At 39.9% G+C, this 17,398-nt stretch overlaps 2 protein-coding genes across 2 annotated transcripts in view; one reads left to right on the top strand and one right to left on the bottom strand.

Moving 5' to 3' along the window:
- The window catches only part of LOC134539640 (uncharacterized), a 560,732-nt gene that overhangs the window by 63,972 nt on the left and 479,362 nt on the right, over positions 1 to 17,398 (top strand). The window lies entirely within an intron of this gene.
- The window catches only part of LOC134539361 (uncharacterized), a 66,957-nt gene continuing 56,690 nt past the window's right edge, over positions 7,132 to 17,398 (bottom strand). The window contains exons 6-7 of the mRNA XM_063381345.1: positions 8,886 to 9,057; positions 7,132 to 7,171 (exon numbers count right to left, since the gene is read on the bottom strand). Coding sequence (XP_063237415.1) covers positions 7,132 to 7,171; positions 8,886 to 9,057 — 212 coding nt within the window. The remainder of the gene's footprint in view (positions 7,172 to 8,885; positions 9,058 to 17,398) is intronic.

Here is a 17,398-nt window from a genome sequence, read left to right as displayed (position 1 = left end):
CCTCAAGTAAGGAGAACGAACAAATTATACATGTATTAACTACAGAAAATTGTAAGACTTTTTTTAGTACCAATATAATAGTTTGTAATTATAACTAGACCTAAAAAACAATTTTTGCTATTTTTAGTTATTTTATTGTATCGTTATCTTTATTATTACAAATAAATAGTAGTATGTCTGTGCTTTGACTACATACACAAAAGTGCCATATACAAGCGAATATTATTTAAACATTAGATAGCAGTGAATGATTATAGATGTTGACATTGTATATATTAGTGGAAAACATTATTTTTATGACATTCAATATTTATGCCTTATGTAAATAAACTGGATTAAAAAAATTTCAAGAGTTCTACATAATAACATTTATTTTAATAGTATTAATTTCATTTTTATTTTTAGTAGAATCCAAAGACATACAACCTATTATAGCCCGTTACCACGGTGAGACTTCCGGAAAATTATTATATAGTTTTTCGTTTCATGGTCCACAGACCCCAAAACCATCGTAAACTCAAATGTTTATACATCTATATATATCACATTTTGTGGACACGGTAACTGCCGCGATTTTTCACAAATCACTTCCAAACTGATGCATAAAATATAATAGTGGAAAATCTCGGTCGAGTGCATTCAGGGCAATATCCGACCAAAGGGATAGAAACGGGGAAGATTTTTGAAAAACAGAAAAATAATAATATGGAAAATATCATATCCGTTTGAACGTATTATAACTCGTAGGATTAATACCAAAATATTTTCTAAAACGTGTTTTGATACGACCAACCATAACTGCAAGGAGGTGAAAAAAACAAGAGTTGGAGGACAAAAAATATATCATTACTCCCTTCGTAAGCACAACATTGAATTCATACAAATTTGTTTGTTAATCTGATAATATTTATCTAACATTTTTGTTTAAAACAATTTTTGATTAGACGAACCATACTGCAAGGGGTACAATATATATAGTAGTATAATATAGTATAGTATAGTACATTATAGTAGGTACAATATAAAATCCATTAGAATTGTTTGTAAATCTCATAATTTTTATCTAAAACTTTTGTCTGAAACCATTTTTGATAAGACGAACCATTGATACAGGAATTTGAAAAAATAAAGAAATAGAATTGTAAAAAAAATCATAATGTACGTACCATGTACTCTATAAAAATCCATTTTGTTTTATTATAAAACCTTAATTTATTATCTACAACTTTTGTCTGAAATAATTTTTTATGCGATTAACTATAACAAAAAGGAGTGGAAGAAACAAGGGGTGAATAAAAAAAAATAAAAAAAAACTTGGTTCAAATTGTTTGTAAATAATATTATTTATCTTAAACTTTTGTCTGAAACAATTATTTGACTAGACGAACCATTGCTCCAGGGTGTTAAAAAATGAGGGGTAGAATTAAAAACAAAATCATAACTCCCTTATATATACCCTTTCAAATCCGTTCAAATTGTTTGTAAATCTTATAATTTTTACCTAAAACGTTTTTCAAACTATTTTTGATAATACAACAAACCTGGGGTTTAAATAAGAAAAAAAATAAAACTTCCCTACCACGTACTCTATCTAAGTAATGTTTATTTTTAACTTTTTAAATATTGTGGAAAACTTTGGTCTAAAGTAAATTTGATATCACAAATCATTACTGAAGTGGTGGAAATAACAAGGGTAGAAAAACACGTCATTACTTTTTTTTTGTTAACTATGCTATCAAATCCATTAGAATTTATTGCAAGACTTCTAAACTTTATCAAAAACCTTTGGCTGAAACAATTTTGGATTAAACGAACTGTTACCGCAAAAACAGGGGTTGAAATTAAAAATAATTAAAACTTTCTTAGTATTGAATTCGTTGGAATTTATTAATAACCATTGTAATATAATTTAATATAATGTTTTGTCCAAAAAAAATATTTTACCTCGTATTAGTGCAAGGGATGAAACATAGTGTTTGGAAATCAAAAATAATTACATAACTAACTACCTTAGTATGCATAATATGAAATTCGTTAATACATTCAATGCTGGGTGCATTAAGTTAAAAACTTTCAAAATATTTTTACTACATGGAATATAAGAAAATGTTAGATCGATCTTTTTTGAATATTGGCGAACATATGGGATGTTATGTAGGCTACATTAAGTTCTTAAAATGTTACAGGAGTTTATAGAAGTTTCCAAAACATTTCCAGAAGAAATAGGTACTTCCGAAATCTACCTACGCATGTAGGCTGTGCCGAAAAGGTTGCATTGTAATGTTAAATTAAAAATTTATTAACCTATGTATGGGTAAATTTTCAATTGTTTTGTATAGTGGTATTTTAGCGTTGAAATACCATGATAACGGTATGATTATTGTATGAGTGAGTATATAAACATAAGGCGATGGTATCCCAAGTATTGTAAAGTGGCGCGCACCTCGGTCTTCTCCCACTTATGAGATCCAGATTCGATTCCCAGCGGCATATCGAAAAAGGGAACTTTTCGCAAGTTAGCAAAGTTTGCGGACGTGAGCATGTGTGTTTTCTCGGGCTACCCCTGTTTCCTTCAGTGCTTCATTGTCATATCACCGTTCTTCGGCTCTAACGACCACGTAGGTCGACGGGAGATGATGCCTCAAGGTCACCGCCTACCCGGGCACACCCCTTGTGCAGAGGGGGGGCTGAATTGTATCCCCTTGGAAAGTGTGCCTTTCATACTTTTGGTGGCGGTAGTGTAGCTGGGTAGAAACTGGAAAGGTACCCTTTCCGATTTCTTAAAATGTTTCGGTTTTAATACAAATATGCACTGGAAAGATATCCCCTCGGAAAGGGTACCTTTCAGGATTTTCTGTACAATGACACAGCAGAAAATTAACTGGAAAGGTACCCTTTCAAAATTTTGCTCTTTCATAGTGCAATCAAAGTCATAACTTAAAAGAGTTAAGAAAGTATTTATTTTTACATTTCATTTGAAGTAGTTTTGAACCATGTAAGTAACGATTCATAGGTTAAGATCATAAGCAATATAAAAAAAATTACACTTAAAAATATTGTGGACGGTTGGTTGGGTTAGTATAGCTACATTTCAAAATTACTATGAAATCATGTAATACCTTTCCAGTGCATATTTGCATTAAAACCGAAACATTTTAAGAAATCGGAAAGGGTACCTTTCCAGTGTCTACCCAGCCAAACTACCGCCATCAAAAGTATGAAAGGTGCCCTTTCCGAGGGGATACAATTATATCGTCCCTGTGCAGAGCCTCGGAGGAAACCACGCGATGTGAAAACTTCTCAAGATATCCAAGTGGTGTCTGTTTACGAAACGCATTTAAGAATCTGCTGAAGGTTGATGAGTAATTCTGTTTCCATACTTCGATTTTCAACTGAATTTTTTTAGGAGAGAGATAATGGCTGAAAGGTGTGTTTTCAGAATAATTATTGTTAGGCATGAAACATCTGGTATAGATTCTTTAAAATCACTCATGGGACTTGCATTGCACCTGCATCTTCATTTCTCCACCAAATAATGTTATGGTCACTACTCAAATCAATGAGAAGACTCCGCGTTATTTTAGATATTGCATTTACAGACGATACCGCGCTAGACAAACCAGCGAGCGTCGCACTAATCATCTCGCCTCGATAACTCATACACCCATGCTGGACGGGTCCCTTATTTCATTAATTTTCTTCGTTAATCCGAACAGAGACCTATTTCGCACCCGAGGCAGTTGTTGGCTGGCGACCTACGGTAACTACTCCGGAGCAGTATAAAAGTCTTGTTGTCATTTTTTATGTAAAAAAATAATGTTTTGTAACTTATAATACAGAAACTTTAGCTAGTTACGACACTATCAAATTGGAGAAGCGAATAACATTACCTTCTTTTCCCCAGCATTGCAAATATGATTCTTTGTTTTTGAACTGATAAATATGAGATTCATATTTTTTTACGAGCATACTCGAGGCAGGTTTGTGAGCCGGGTAGCCTGCCAGATCAAATGGCCTGTTAGGCCGCAGGTGGAGCGCTTTCCATTAGCGCGACACACTTTATCGTATTGGTAACGCCCACTCGCTCCCCCTCCCTCCCCCATACGCTCCAACACTTGTACTGCGCTTTTCCATCGAAATCTCAGTGCTCAGGAGGGTTCGGTACATTCCCAGAGTTCCGCCTGCGTGAAATTGCGTAACTAGGACGCCATTGTTCTGGGAGCTTCGAGTGTCAAGTCGACCTTGATGACGCGACACTTCGAGAGGGGTGCGAGACCATTCCAGAAGGGGGCTGAGGGGTATAAATACGGCGACGTCAGCACCCGAGGCAGTGGAGTGAGGAGGGCGAGTGACTCCTTGGCGAGTGATAACCGGACGACGAGCGACGGGCCTCGTGTGCGGAGACTGGTGCATCGGGACTGTGCTGTGTGCGAGGCAGTGTGTAGGGACAGAGGTGCGAGGTAAGAGACTAGCAGTGGATAGAGCCACTGTCGAGCCGAGCTCCAGTGGGGAGTAAACTGTGGACTAATGAAAGAGTTAGTGATGAATTTGTGGAGAGACATTCTAAATGTTGTAATTTAATTGTGTTAATAGTATTTTTATGCATAAAACTGTAGTTAATTAACTGGGCTATCATTTTTGAACCAGTAGTTCCACTCGAAACAATATATTACTCTTCTTACAAAAAAAGGTTCCCGATGAGAGATTTTTTTGTTAACTGTGGCCTTCAATTTATATATCTATACACACACACACACACTTTGAGTTGACACACCGTTTAACAAAGACGTAATTATTGTTTATTTGCGAAGTGTATGAATTTAGCTCTGCCTGTTAAATAGAGTATTTGCTAATCGTAACCGGGCACTAGAATTCTTAGCATTCGTTTTCAACATTTTTTTTTTGTGAAACATGTTCAATCTTTTATTTCCGGTTGTATGTTTAATATGTACCAGTTTTCCGCTCTTGTTCACGTGAAACATTATTGCTGGGCTAAGCTCGTTAACGTCGTCGTAACGACCTGAATGTAAGACCTACACGTCGATTTGGTTATTTCATTTTGTTGGCATTAGAATTAAAGGATTTTCATAGAAATTAATTCTATTAGCTCTCTTGAATTTTTTGTCGAGTCACGCAATTGATCATAATAATGAATTTTTACAACTATTAGATAATCTGAAGTAATTATCTGTTGAGAAAATTTGAGTCTTAACATAAAATATGTCAGAGCGCTATATTGGTGAATTAACAGGTTAAACCCTCAGAAATGACAGCAAGGACGAGAAAATGAAATAACCAATTTAGCCACGTGGAACCGAACCGTAAGTTGGCAGCACTGCTGCAAGGGCAGTGTGCTTGCTGCAGCTCGTCTTGGCCGTGACCTTGGAACAGCCGGTCCGGGTATTATTATCCACCAATCACGGGCTCGCGACACGAGAAACGGCCTCGCGAGAGAGCCCAGTTGATTGCGTGTGTTCCTCAGAACCTGCTCCCCACATACACTAGAAGCACACACAAGGTGGACGAGGTTAGAAAAGAATAAAAAAAAGAATGTTGTTTTCGCAATTTACCCCGATCAAAGCACCCCGCCGGGCAGGCCAATTTACATCCGCCCTTAAAATTTATTGTCCACGCGCGGAGGCAGTAAACACAACCTGCAGAAGGACGACTCCTCCAGCAGGCTTCGCTCTGGTTGGTTTTGTTTTCACGGGGCGGGTCGCGCGCGAACCAACCAACCTTGCAGCTTTCATAGGTTTTAAGTCAGCTCTTCGAATATCAAACGCGTCGTTCGTGCAAACATTCTGTTTTAATTGTGCGTAGCAAAAATTTCAATTAATGAAATATACCAAATTTTATTTACAAAGAAAAATTGAACAAAAAAACCGTGAATAGGTAAAAAAAAAAAAAAAATCTCGATTACCGTGAACAGCAGAGCCGTCGCGAGGGTTGATATGTCAACATACGCCCCCTTCAACCTTGGCTTGGGAAAACGTTTTTGTTGAAAACAGGAAAAAAGTTACACTTTAAATCTATATGACCCATCAGGACATATTTTAAAGAATAGTGGTTCGTTATCAGATTTGCGATTAAATTTAATTAGGGATCTATACACCTATTTTGTTGGGTAAATGATGTTTGCAAAAAACATAAAATTAAAAGAGTATAAAAATTATTAATACCTTTATTAGGTTTGAATATTTTATCTAAATTACAGTATGTCAAAACCAAATATTTATACTAGCCTATCATGCTTATTTTCTATCAAATTTATAAAATTAAAATAAATTGTAAACAAAATTTAAAAGAAACATGTTCTAAATGCTAAAAGGTAGCTTCATAGCTTGAGCATTTGCAAACACATTCTTAAAATCCAGGTTTTTGCTTCCAAATTTTCTATGGAAAGAATGGTCAGTCTGTTGAGGCGTTCCTGTGTCATAGTTGACTTCAAATATGTTCTGATGAGCTGAAGTTTACTGAAGCTTCGTGCAGCACTAGCGACAGTCACTGGAATCGTTAGCAGTATTCTAAGGCTGATCCAAAGATTTGTAAACAAGTCTTTTTGGTTTATTGTCTATTAAAATCTTCAAGATGTGAATTGGTGTGGACAATTCTTGGGCGTTCTCAAGAACTGATCCTACATGTAGCAACTCATTAAAGAGATCATTACCGTTAATATCAGAAACTCCTTTTGTCGGTAAAAAAGAGTTTGGAGTTCTTTACAACTATCTTTGAGTTTTTCTTTCGGAGGAAGGTTTATGATATCAAATAAAAATCCACTTTACTTTTTATGGGTCATAAGTTTATTGCGTCGTACTCTCAATGAAACCGTTGATTTTTCTTCTAACGGTATGAAAACGTTTCTTTCAAACATAGCTTGAGGTGCATCACATGCCTCGTAAGAAAACATACGCTTCTTCTTGCTGTGACGATTTTCTTTGAAAACAGGCTCAATGTCTGTTTCTTCAGCTATTTATTTAGATGTTGTGATTGCATCCGTGAACCCTCTTTCTTTGAACGTTTTCACGAAATCGTCACATTTCTGAAACTGAGTCGAAAAATCCTCCATGTGGTTAACTAATGACAGGGATTCAGAATCTGTTATGGCATCATTAACACTCTCTGACAACTCTATTAAAGCTTCTCGTACTTCACGATATTGGTAGCGAACAGCCTGCACAGAGTTAATGCGCGCTTCCCATCGTGTTTCACATACTTGCTTCAAAGTCAGTCTTTGTTGTGTTCTCACTGATAATACACCAACGTTAAATAATAGAACTTGCAAAACTCGTATAAAGACGTTGCAGTTCACCAAAAAGTGGTGTAGATTTCACTGAAGACTTGGTGCCATCTGAAGTAGAACTAAAAAAAAATCGTATAAAGACATTGCATTACACCAAAAAGTGATGTAGATTTCACTTAGGACTTGGTGCCATCTGAAGTAGAACTTGCAAAACTCGAATAAAGATGTTTCAGTGCACTAAAAAGTGGTGTAGATTTCACTGAAGACTTGGTGCCATCTGAAATAGAAATGGCAAAACCCGAATAAAGACGTTTCAGTAACACAAAAAGTGATGTAGATTTCACTGAGGACTAGGCGCCATTTGAAATGACCAAGTTTAGGCTATAGCAGGGATAAGGAGTGAGTATAGCCCTTGGAAATTCTTTTAAAATTTTTTTTGTATAGGTGCCTTTATTTACTCCTACCATACTTGCTCCATTATCGTACCCTATGTTTCTGCAGTTCTCCATGTCAAGCTCACATCCTTCTACCAGTTCCTTCATTAGCAGATCAGAAGTATCAACAGCGATGTTGTAACCGATAAAACGTCTTATACTGATAGTTCATTGATTGTAGTATGTTCTCGTATACATAACGAACTGTTAAGGATACATGTACCTTATGGCTTAGTTTATGTATTCAATCCATGATTACGGAAAAATACTTTGCATTCTTAACTTTATCAATGGTTGATTGTTTAGGCTCCTTCACTAATAGGGAAGTAATCTCATTTTGTATTGAGACATTTAACATATAAACACAGCATTCATTCTCCGATATTTTTCTCAAATGTTCCATCATTACATTGTCAAACTTACCTAAAAGTTGTACTAGCCCCAATAAATTACCATTATTTTCAGTGAAAGGCTTATCTGAACTACCACTATTTTCTGCAAGGTACACTGTTATTTCCACAATACTTTGTAAAACAGCTTGCGAGCGTTCTGCTTGTGTACGAATCTGAGTTATTAGCTTTTTATTTACAGATTCGTTTCTCTTTACACGTAGTCCGGTATCAACCCACGTTACCATATACTTAAAATGTGTATCCATTTTCCTCCTACGCCCACGACCTTTTCCGTGCATACGAACGTACTATGTCCTATCGTTAGAGACCTGCAAAATTCGCGGAATCATTGACCTCTAGGATAGACTCCACAGTCCTTTAAATACTCGCGGAAATGACACCTGCTCATTGGCTACTGACGCGTGAGACGTCTCAACTAGGCTGTCCGTAATTCGGCACTTTCTTGGCTTTCTTGGTTTAGTGTTTCCCATTGGCTCACAGTTCCCCGGATAAAATGTGGGCCAATCGCAGAAGCGGTACGAAGGTATAGCTGTTTTGATGCTAGCCTATCGCGAAATGAATCCGCGAATTTTGCATGTCTCTACCTATTGTGAATCAGTAGGTTGGAAAACGTGGCGGTCAGATCTTGTGCGCGCGACTGTTATCTAGTCCTGAACACGTGGGTGTGAAGTGTGCACTCGACGCGCGCGGATGAACAGCAGTAGCGACCGTGCTTTTGGGGGGGGGGGAGGCGGATTCCCCGGCTCCCGTCCTCCGTGTCGGATCCGCCGCCGGCTCCTTCGCGCCGGACGGACGGACGGGGTGACGTCACGGACGGCGGCGGCTGGCCGTGACGTCACGCCCCCGGGGGGCGCGGGCGGATCAATAGCCAGCCCCGGGCGGGCGCGGTGAATGGCGGGCACGGGCGGGCACGGGCGGGCACGGGCGGGAGGCGCGTCGCCCGGCGGAGGGTGGCGAGGCCTGCAGAGTCCTGTCGCGGCGCGGGGACGTTCAGAGCAATGGCACACGCTTGTCACGGAATAACGATGCGTGGAGTCCACGTGTGACAGAAGTTAAACTTCTTGCTTATTACGTTATTAGTAGAGACCGGAAAAATTCGCGGGTTCAATGACCTTTAGGATAGACTCCAATATCCTTTACACACTCGGGCAAATGCCAACTGTTCATTGGCTGCTGACTTGTGAGTCGTCACGACTGGGTGGCCTGTGATTCGACACTTGTATGAGTGAGGGTCTCTAATTGGCCCTCAGTCCTCCAGATTAACAGTGGACCAGTGGCAGAAGAAGCATTAATGAATAATTATTTGAATTTTAGCATAGCACGTAATGAACCCGCGAATTATTCAGGTCTCTAGTTATTAGGTATAGGGAACATAATTCTCTTTGGCTGAATTATGCTATTGCGCAAGAATGCAAGTAGGCTAGTGTGCAAGTATCCTGCGTCATTTAGGTATATCTCTCTCCTGCCGTATCCTCCTAGCTATTCTCCTCCTATCCCGGCTCCCCCACCACGTACCTAACTATTCCCCTCATGCGATCGGAATTTTCGTAACTATCGAAAATTGTAGCCCCCTCAGCAAAGAACGAAAAAAGGCAGGTAGCATGTCCGCCAAGCGCGCTAAAAGTGAAACATCGCAGATAGAGGTAAATACAATCTATAAGAATGTGTGAAAATGTTCGAGAAAAAAAAAATTAGTTTTCACTGGGAAGTCACTGGAATTATACTGTCAATAGTCACAGTGATAGTCTTTGCAAATGCGTGGTCTCTGTCTTAACGAAGGCAGATATTTCAGTGTTAAAACGATAAAAGAATTGTTAAGCTATAAAATGTGTTGAATTCAACTAGATGTATATTGATTTCCCCCTCTCTCTCTCTTAAAAATACAAGTTTTATGTTGAAGATCATTTTGTTTTAAATCTCGCGATAAGCACGTGGAGACAATTGAAACTATATCGTAAACCAATAAATCAGAACCATCTGACACCAGGAGAAAAAAAAAAAAACCGCGCGGACTAAGGGGGTGCCTCCTATTTCAGGTCAAGATTTTATATTTACAGTAATTTCAGATGAACTTGTAGACTTTTTCAATTGTTTAACTTTCACGAAATGAAAAGTATATACAGCACATACTGTTTGCATAGTTAGCTTCCAAAGTTACATTTTTTTTTTTTTTTACGTTTTTGGGTTGTACAAATAAGGGGAATTAAATTTATTGCAAAACTGAAACTTTTTAGGTTTAACTGCAATGCCACTGGCTACTTCAAGAAATGGTTTGAATTTATTTCAGAAAATATTAATTAATTTTACGTGGCATTTTAAATTTCTCAAATTTGTTACGATTTTGACAGCCAGTGGCATTGCAATTAAACCTAAAAAGTTTCAGTTCTGCAATAAATTAAATTCTCCTTGTTTGTACAACGCAAAAACGTTTAAAATGTAACTTTGGCAGCTAATTATGCAAAAAAGTATGCGCTGTATATATATTTTTTTCATTTCGTGAAAAGTTAAACAATCGAAAAAGTCTAAAAGTTGATCAGGGTGTAATATAAATATAAAATCATGACCTGAAATGTGAGGCACCCCCTTACGGTTTGTGTGGACTTGAAAGGTCACGTGACCTGTGCGACGTGTTGCGTGCCGCGTAGGCGCTCGTGGCCCGTCTCGACGTCGCAGTTCAGTGCATCTCGCACGAAAATCAGGGTGGGCGGAATATTGGCCACTAACAAAAAAATACTGCGGTTGAGAAATACCAACATCGAAAATAGTTTTGAATACGAGGAAAACATGCACGAGAATCAGGGGGACGCGACAGTGTGGGCGGAATATTGGCCACTAAAAAAAAAATACTGCGGTTGAGAAATACCAACATCGAAAATAGTTTTGAATACGAGGAAAACATGCACGAGAATCAGGGGGACGCGACAGTGTGGGCGGAATATTGGCCACTAACAAAAAAATACTGCGGTTGAGAAATACCAACATCGAAAATAGTTTTGAATACGAGGAAAACATGCACGAGAATCAGGGGAGCGCGACAGTGTGGGCGGAATATTGGCCACTAACAAAAAAATACTGCGGTTGAGAAATACCAACATCGAAAATAGTTTTGAATACGAGGAAAACATGCACGAGAATCAGGGGGGTGTGACAGGGTGGGCGGTATATATACCATTAAAAAAAACTGCGGTTGAGAAATACCAACATCGAAAATAGTTTTGAATACGAGGAAAACATGCACGAGAATCAGGGGGGTGTGACAGGGTGGGCGGTATATATACCATTAAAAAAAACTGCGGTTGAGAAATACCAACATCGAAAATAATTTTGAATACGAGGAAAACATGCACGAGAATCAGGGGAGCGCGACAGTGTGGGCGGAATATTGGCCACTAAAAAAAAAATACTGCGGTTGAGAAATACCAACATCGAAAATAGTTTTGAATACGAGGAAAACATGCACGAGAATCAGGGGTGTGTGACAGGGTGGGCGGTATATATACCATTAAAAAAAACTGCGGTTGAGAAATACCAACATCGAAAATAGTTTTGAATACGAGGGAAACATGCACGAGAATCAGGGGGGTGTGACAGGGTGGGCGGTATATATACCATTAAAAAAAACTGCGGTTGAGAAATACCAACATCGAAAATAATTTTGAATACGAGGAAAACATGCACGAGAATCAGGGGAGCGCGACAGTGTGGGCGGAATATTGGCCACTAAAAAAAAAATACTGCGGTTGAGAAATACCAACATCGAAAATAGTTTTGAATACGAGGAAAACATGCACGAGAATCAGGGGGGTGTGACAGGGTGGGCGGTATATATACCATTAAAAAAAACTGCGGTTGAGAAATACCAACATCGAAAATAGTTTTGAATACGAGGAAAACATGCACGAGAATCAGGGGGGTGTGACAGGGTGGGCGGTATATATACCATTAAAAAAAACTGCGGTTGAGAAATACCAACATCGAAAATAATTTTGAATACGAGGAAAACATGCACGAGAATCAGGGGGGTGTGACAGGGTGGGCGGTATATATACCATTAAAAAAAAACTGCGGTTGAGAAATACAAACATCGAAAATAATTTTGAATACGAGGAAAACATGCACGAGAATCAGGGGGGTGTGACAGGGTGGGCGGAATATTGGCCACTAACAAAAAAAACTGCAGTTGAGAAATACCAACATCGAAAATAGTTTTGAATACGAGGAAAACATGCACGAGAATCAGGGTGGTGTGACAGGGTGGGCGGAATATTGGCCACTAACAAAAAAAACTGCAGTTGAGAAATACCAACATCGAAAATAGTTTTGAATACGAGGAAAACATGCACGAGAATCAGGGAGGCGCGACAGGGTGGGCGGTATATATACCATTAAAAAAAACTGCGGTTGAGAAATACCAACATCGAAAATAATTTTGAATACGAGGAAAACATGCACGAGAATCAGGGGGGTGTGACAGGGTGGGCGGTATATATACCATTAAAAAAAAACTGCAGTTGAGAAATACCAACATCGAAAATAGTTTTGAATACGAGGAAAACATGCACGAGAATCAGGGAGGCGCGACAGGGTGGGCGGAATATTGGCCATTAAAAAAAAACTGCGGTTGAGAAATACCAACATCGAAAATAGTTTTGAATACGAGGAAAACATGCACGAGAATCAGGGAGGCGCGACAGGGTGGGCGGTATATATACCATTAAAAAAAACTGCGGTTGAGAAATACCAACATCGAAAATAATTTTGAATACGAGGAAAACATGCACGAGAATCAGGGGGGGGGGGGGGGGTTTACAGGGTGGGCGGAATATTGGCCACTAACAAAAAAAACTGCAGTTGAGAAATACCAACATCGAAAATAGTTTTGAATACGAGGAAAACATGCACGAGAATCAGGGTGGTGTGACAGGGTGGGCGGAATATTGGCCACTAACAAAAAAAACTGCAGTTGAGAAATACCAACATCGAAAATAGTTTTGAATACGAGGAAAACATGCACGAGAATCAGGGAGGCGCGACAGGGTGGGCGGAATATTGGCCATTAAAAAAAAACTGCGGTTGAGAAATACCAACATTTCAAATAGTCTTTTTAATGAGGAAAACATAGAAATTTATTGAATATAATCACACAAATAAAAAAAATACTATTTACGAAAATTCTTAGTTCAGAATTAATGGAATTGTCTATTTACTATTAACGGAGTGGCGTATTGATTATTATGTCAAAATATTATGCTTTGGAATACTGGCTATGCAATGTTTTAATTTTTGAAACAAAATATCAAATATTTTAACACAGTGGTTCGGTATAGAAAAATAAATAATCTTAAACGTAAAAAAAAATCAAGGATGACTCAAAATCCCACACAGTTATCTGATTTTCAAATAAAATAAGAGCTTTGGTTATAGCGTTGAATTGCTGCTCTTTATCTTCCTTGCTTTTGACTAGAATCATGGGAAGTGTACTCTTACGGTTCGGATTCCCCCGCAATGTTGGCTTTTTAATATTTTTGTATGAATAAATATTTCTTGTATTTAAATAAAGTTCTGTGCCGACCCTGTTGTTACATGTGTACATGTAGGCCTACTGGCTTATGCACTCGTGTTTCGCGACGGTAGTCTACAGGAAGGAAATTATACTTGACCCTGTTCGTGGCTACGCTACTGCCTCGCACCTCGAATGGAATGGAATAAAAATAAAAATAAAAACCTAACCAAAGACGCCAGCTTGGATTCCATAGTTCTTAAGGACCTTCGAGTTCTAATTTATTTTTCCACTACTGTGACAGTGTGACTGCAAAGATAATAATTATCTAATTATTACGGAAATACTGTATAAAGAATCTCGAAAGCGAATAAAGCATTAGCAATGCAACAATAGCCATTGCCAGGAGATGAAGAAAGTATCATCAATGAAAAGGCCGTTGCCATGAAAATTATCGAGAAAACGTGGTGGAAAATCTCTTAGAAAATTAAATTTAAAAATACTTAAATTAATTTTGTAAACATCTATTCGATGTGGGAACAGACACGCAAACCCTCTTCCCCCCTCCTTCCCCCCTTTTTTTTTTCACGTATCTAGGCCTTTACGTCCCCTCGCCACTGGAATTACAGACAAACAGACAAAACCTCTCTTTCATAATAATTTTTTTTTTGTAATATTATGTGTACTTGTATTTATGATTTGTATGTTTTGATATGTACGTGATCTCTTTTACTTGTGTCGTGTCTGGGTCGGTGTTTGCTTTAAGTGTGTACAGAATGTCCGGAAATTGCTGGGCAAATTAATGTGTGGCCAGGGATTGCCAAAACAAGCAATTTTCGGTAAGTAGCAAAAGCCCGGAAACGAAACCGTGCAAAGTTAAGGGCGTGAACAGTAGCGCGTAAATGTGAATTTCGCGCGCATCAAGCACTGCTTCACTGGCTGAGAAATCGCACGATCGCAGCGCCGTGACATTCAACCCTCCGGTGTGCATCACCTCCGTGGCACGAACCTTACAGTTTCAGGCAGTCGCTGGTTAAGCCTGCCTGAAAGTCTTCCCAGTCGGTGTTGTTGTAGCGCCCTTGCTGAACGCGCACGTTTGCGCGCGTCTTGACGTAAAGAGGCTGAACTCACTGTGTTGAGCATAGGGGCAAGCGGGCATTATATGCTGGTGCCAGCGTCGTCCTTAACGCTTGCAGTGGATAATTACTTTAAGTCGGCAGGCCTCTGAAGAAAATGTTGCTTTCAAAAACGTTGAAATGTTCATCCCAAGCTACTATTATTTAATTTAAGTTTAGCACCTTTCATCAAAATTGCCCATTTTCTTCTATGTTCATCTACTCACATGCCTATAACATCACCTGCTGAGTAGTATACATTAAAATAGCTACGAGTTTATTTTCTCTAGCAAGTAACAAAAAAAAAACAATCAAAAATATGTTTACAGCTGAGCTATAAAATGTTACTTACATTGCAAAGCCTCGGTTTTATCGTTAATATTAATGAGATGTGAAAGAGTGACCTTGCAACGTGTTGGTAGCTGCAGCACGAAGTGTTTACGAAACTGTGCGTTGATGGGTTTTTTTTTTTGTGGACAGGCAACTTTCAAAACGCATCGGGCCGCCAAGTGTGTCGAGGCAGGCTGCTTTGGGCTTCCATTTAGTATGCGCATGTACCTGTGGTCGGCTTAAATAAGAGGGTTTGTCCCTTCTTTCCAGTTCCTACCTAGATCGCACAGCAAAGGTCGAGCCAGGAAACCAAGGGCGCAGATCTGTAGGAATTCACTTGTGTTGGCACAAGCATTTCTCTGGATTAGCCTGACCCAGTCACTTGCGTAGACACGAACAGCCCTAGATGAGTCTGTCCAGTCACTTTTGTAGGTCTAATCGTTGTTCCCGGTGCTTTTTTTTAGGAACGAACATTCTGTACAATCCTGTCCAGTCACTTGTGGAGGCTGAATTCTTTGCTCCTCGTTTAAATTGTTAGTTTTTTTTACTGTGTAAGCATATTGTATGCTTAAAATAACACTGCACATAACGTCTGCATCTTAAAAAGTTTTTGGAACACTTCTGTTCAGATACGGCCATCGGAAACGTAAGCCAAAACGCGATAAGTCAAACAATACTTTCGTTGCGTTATAGCGCTTTGTGTAGTTCATAAACAGGCACTCTTTAAAATGTTGTGCGAGAACATTTTTGCGTCTTGCGTCATTCCGTAGTTTATAAACCAGGCCGTGGTTCGGTGAGAATTTATCCGGAGCCTCTCCGCCAGTTTCTACGCGGGCTTGTTCTCGTAACTGACAGCTGCAAAGCACAACGTAACTGCTGTTCCGGCGTTTTGTTTTGTCTACAGGCGTCCCTCTTTCACTCGTGTGAGTTTTTTGTTTTTCTCCCCCTCCCCTCCTTCCATTCGTGACTCTCCGCGCCGCCGCCCGCCACCGCGGCGCTAGCGTCGGCAACGCCGCCCGCGCCGCGCGCGCTGGGCTGACCGGGTCGAGAATCGAAAATGGGGTTCAAGGCCTGATGACGTGTACCGTGAGAGCACGCAACACTTCCCCCTCTCCCCGTCCGAACCTCCCCCTTTCTCTTCATCACCCTCTTCCACCTCCCCGCTTTACGACCCAACCGTCACGACAGTCACGAACCGGCGGTATCTCATGGCCGCCGCCCCTCCCCTCCGGCGGTGTGGGAGAAGGGAGGGGGCAACCCGCCCGTTGCCGGGGAGGGGGTTGCGGCGGCTAGCTAGACGGGCGGCGTTGCCAAACGTGGCGCCTCGCCCGGGCCTGGCGCTATAGCTGCGCACTGCGACTGCGGAGAGCGAGGCCTAGTTTCCCACGCGACTCACGTGCTGAAGTCCCAGAGTTTGGTTGCCTGCCCCTATAGTAACCACCTCTGCAGGTCTGGCAAACCGGTCGGATACCATTGAATGTTGTTGTTTTTTTTAAATCGTCTTTCATATAGGCGGATGGATTTTGGCCGTTTACACCGTCTGATATTCCTCAGGACCATAATTACAGAGGAAGGAAACATACTGGTTTCTACAAACTGCGCGTTTCTCACAAAATTATTTTTACGTAGTCAGAACGTTTAAAAATCATCTAAAGTTTAGAGGGTTCGTCTCGTGTTGCATTGAATCTACAGGCCAGTATGCTGGAGGGCTTTTGTAGCGATTTCAAATATTTTAATATTCTGAATGCGCTGCAGTTTTATGAGAGTTGTTTTCGCTGCAGTTTGGGTTGGGTGGGGGCGGAGAAGCATACGTCGGACCATGTAATTTTCGCGAAAAAAAATTATTTCCTGACCAGCTGTGTGTTTAAAACTTTGTAACAATGTCTGTGTCTCGTGGTGGACTGGTTTTATTAAGTGTACATACATGCCTACTGCCAGCACACCAGTGCGGAAGCAAGCGCGTCCTGAATGCCCCGGCCAGATATGTCCGTAAATGGCATCCAGGCGGCCGCCACTGGAGGAATATCTAGCGCGGGCATACCTTACTGACGAGAGATCACATTATTTCCCGAAAAATATATGCCCCTAAGCATACGTACGTCACGATTATTTCGCGGATACAACGGGTAGCAAAGTGGACTTGAAGTACATATACATCTGCTTTGGGTTGATGATTGGACTACAGAGCTCTCGACAAGCCCTTTTGGCGACCCTAAGGCCAGTAATAAACAAGGAGAAGTGGTTACCAAATTACGTGTAACTCGCCATATGATGTGACCTTGTTATGAACCAATGAGCATTCTAAAAAAAAACATTGATGAAATGATTGCATACTTTTATGAATAAAATTGAATCATTTTTATTGA

The sequence above is a fragment of the Bacillus rossius genome, chromosome 15, assembly GCF_032445375.1.
Source record: "Bacillus rossius redtenbacheri isolate Brsri chromosome 15, Brsri_v3, whole genome shotgun sequence".
Taxonomy (NCBI): Eukaryota; Metazoa; Arthropoda; class Insecta; order Phasmatodea; family Bacillidae; genus Bacillus; species Bacillus rossius.
Note: the sequence above shows the minus strand (reverse complement) of the source record. Positions and strands in the feature narration are given on the sequence as shown.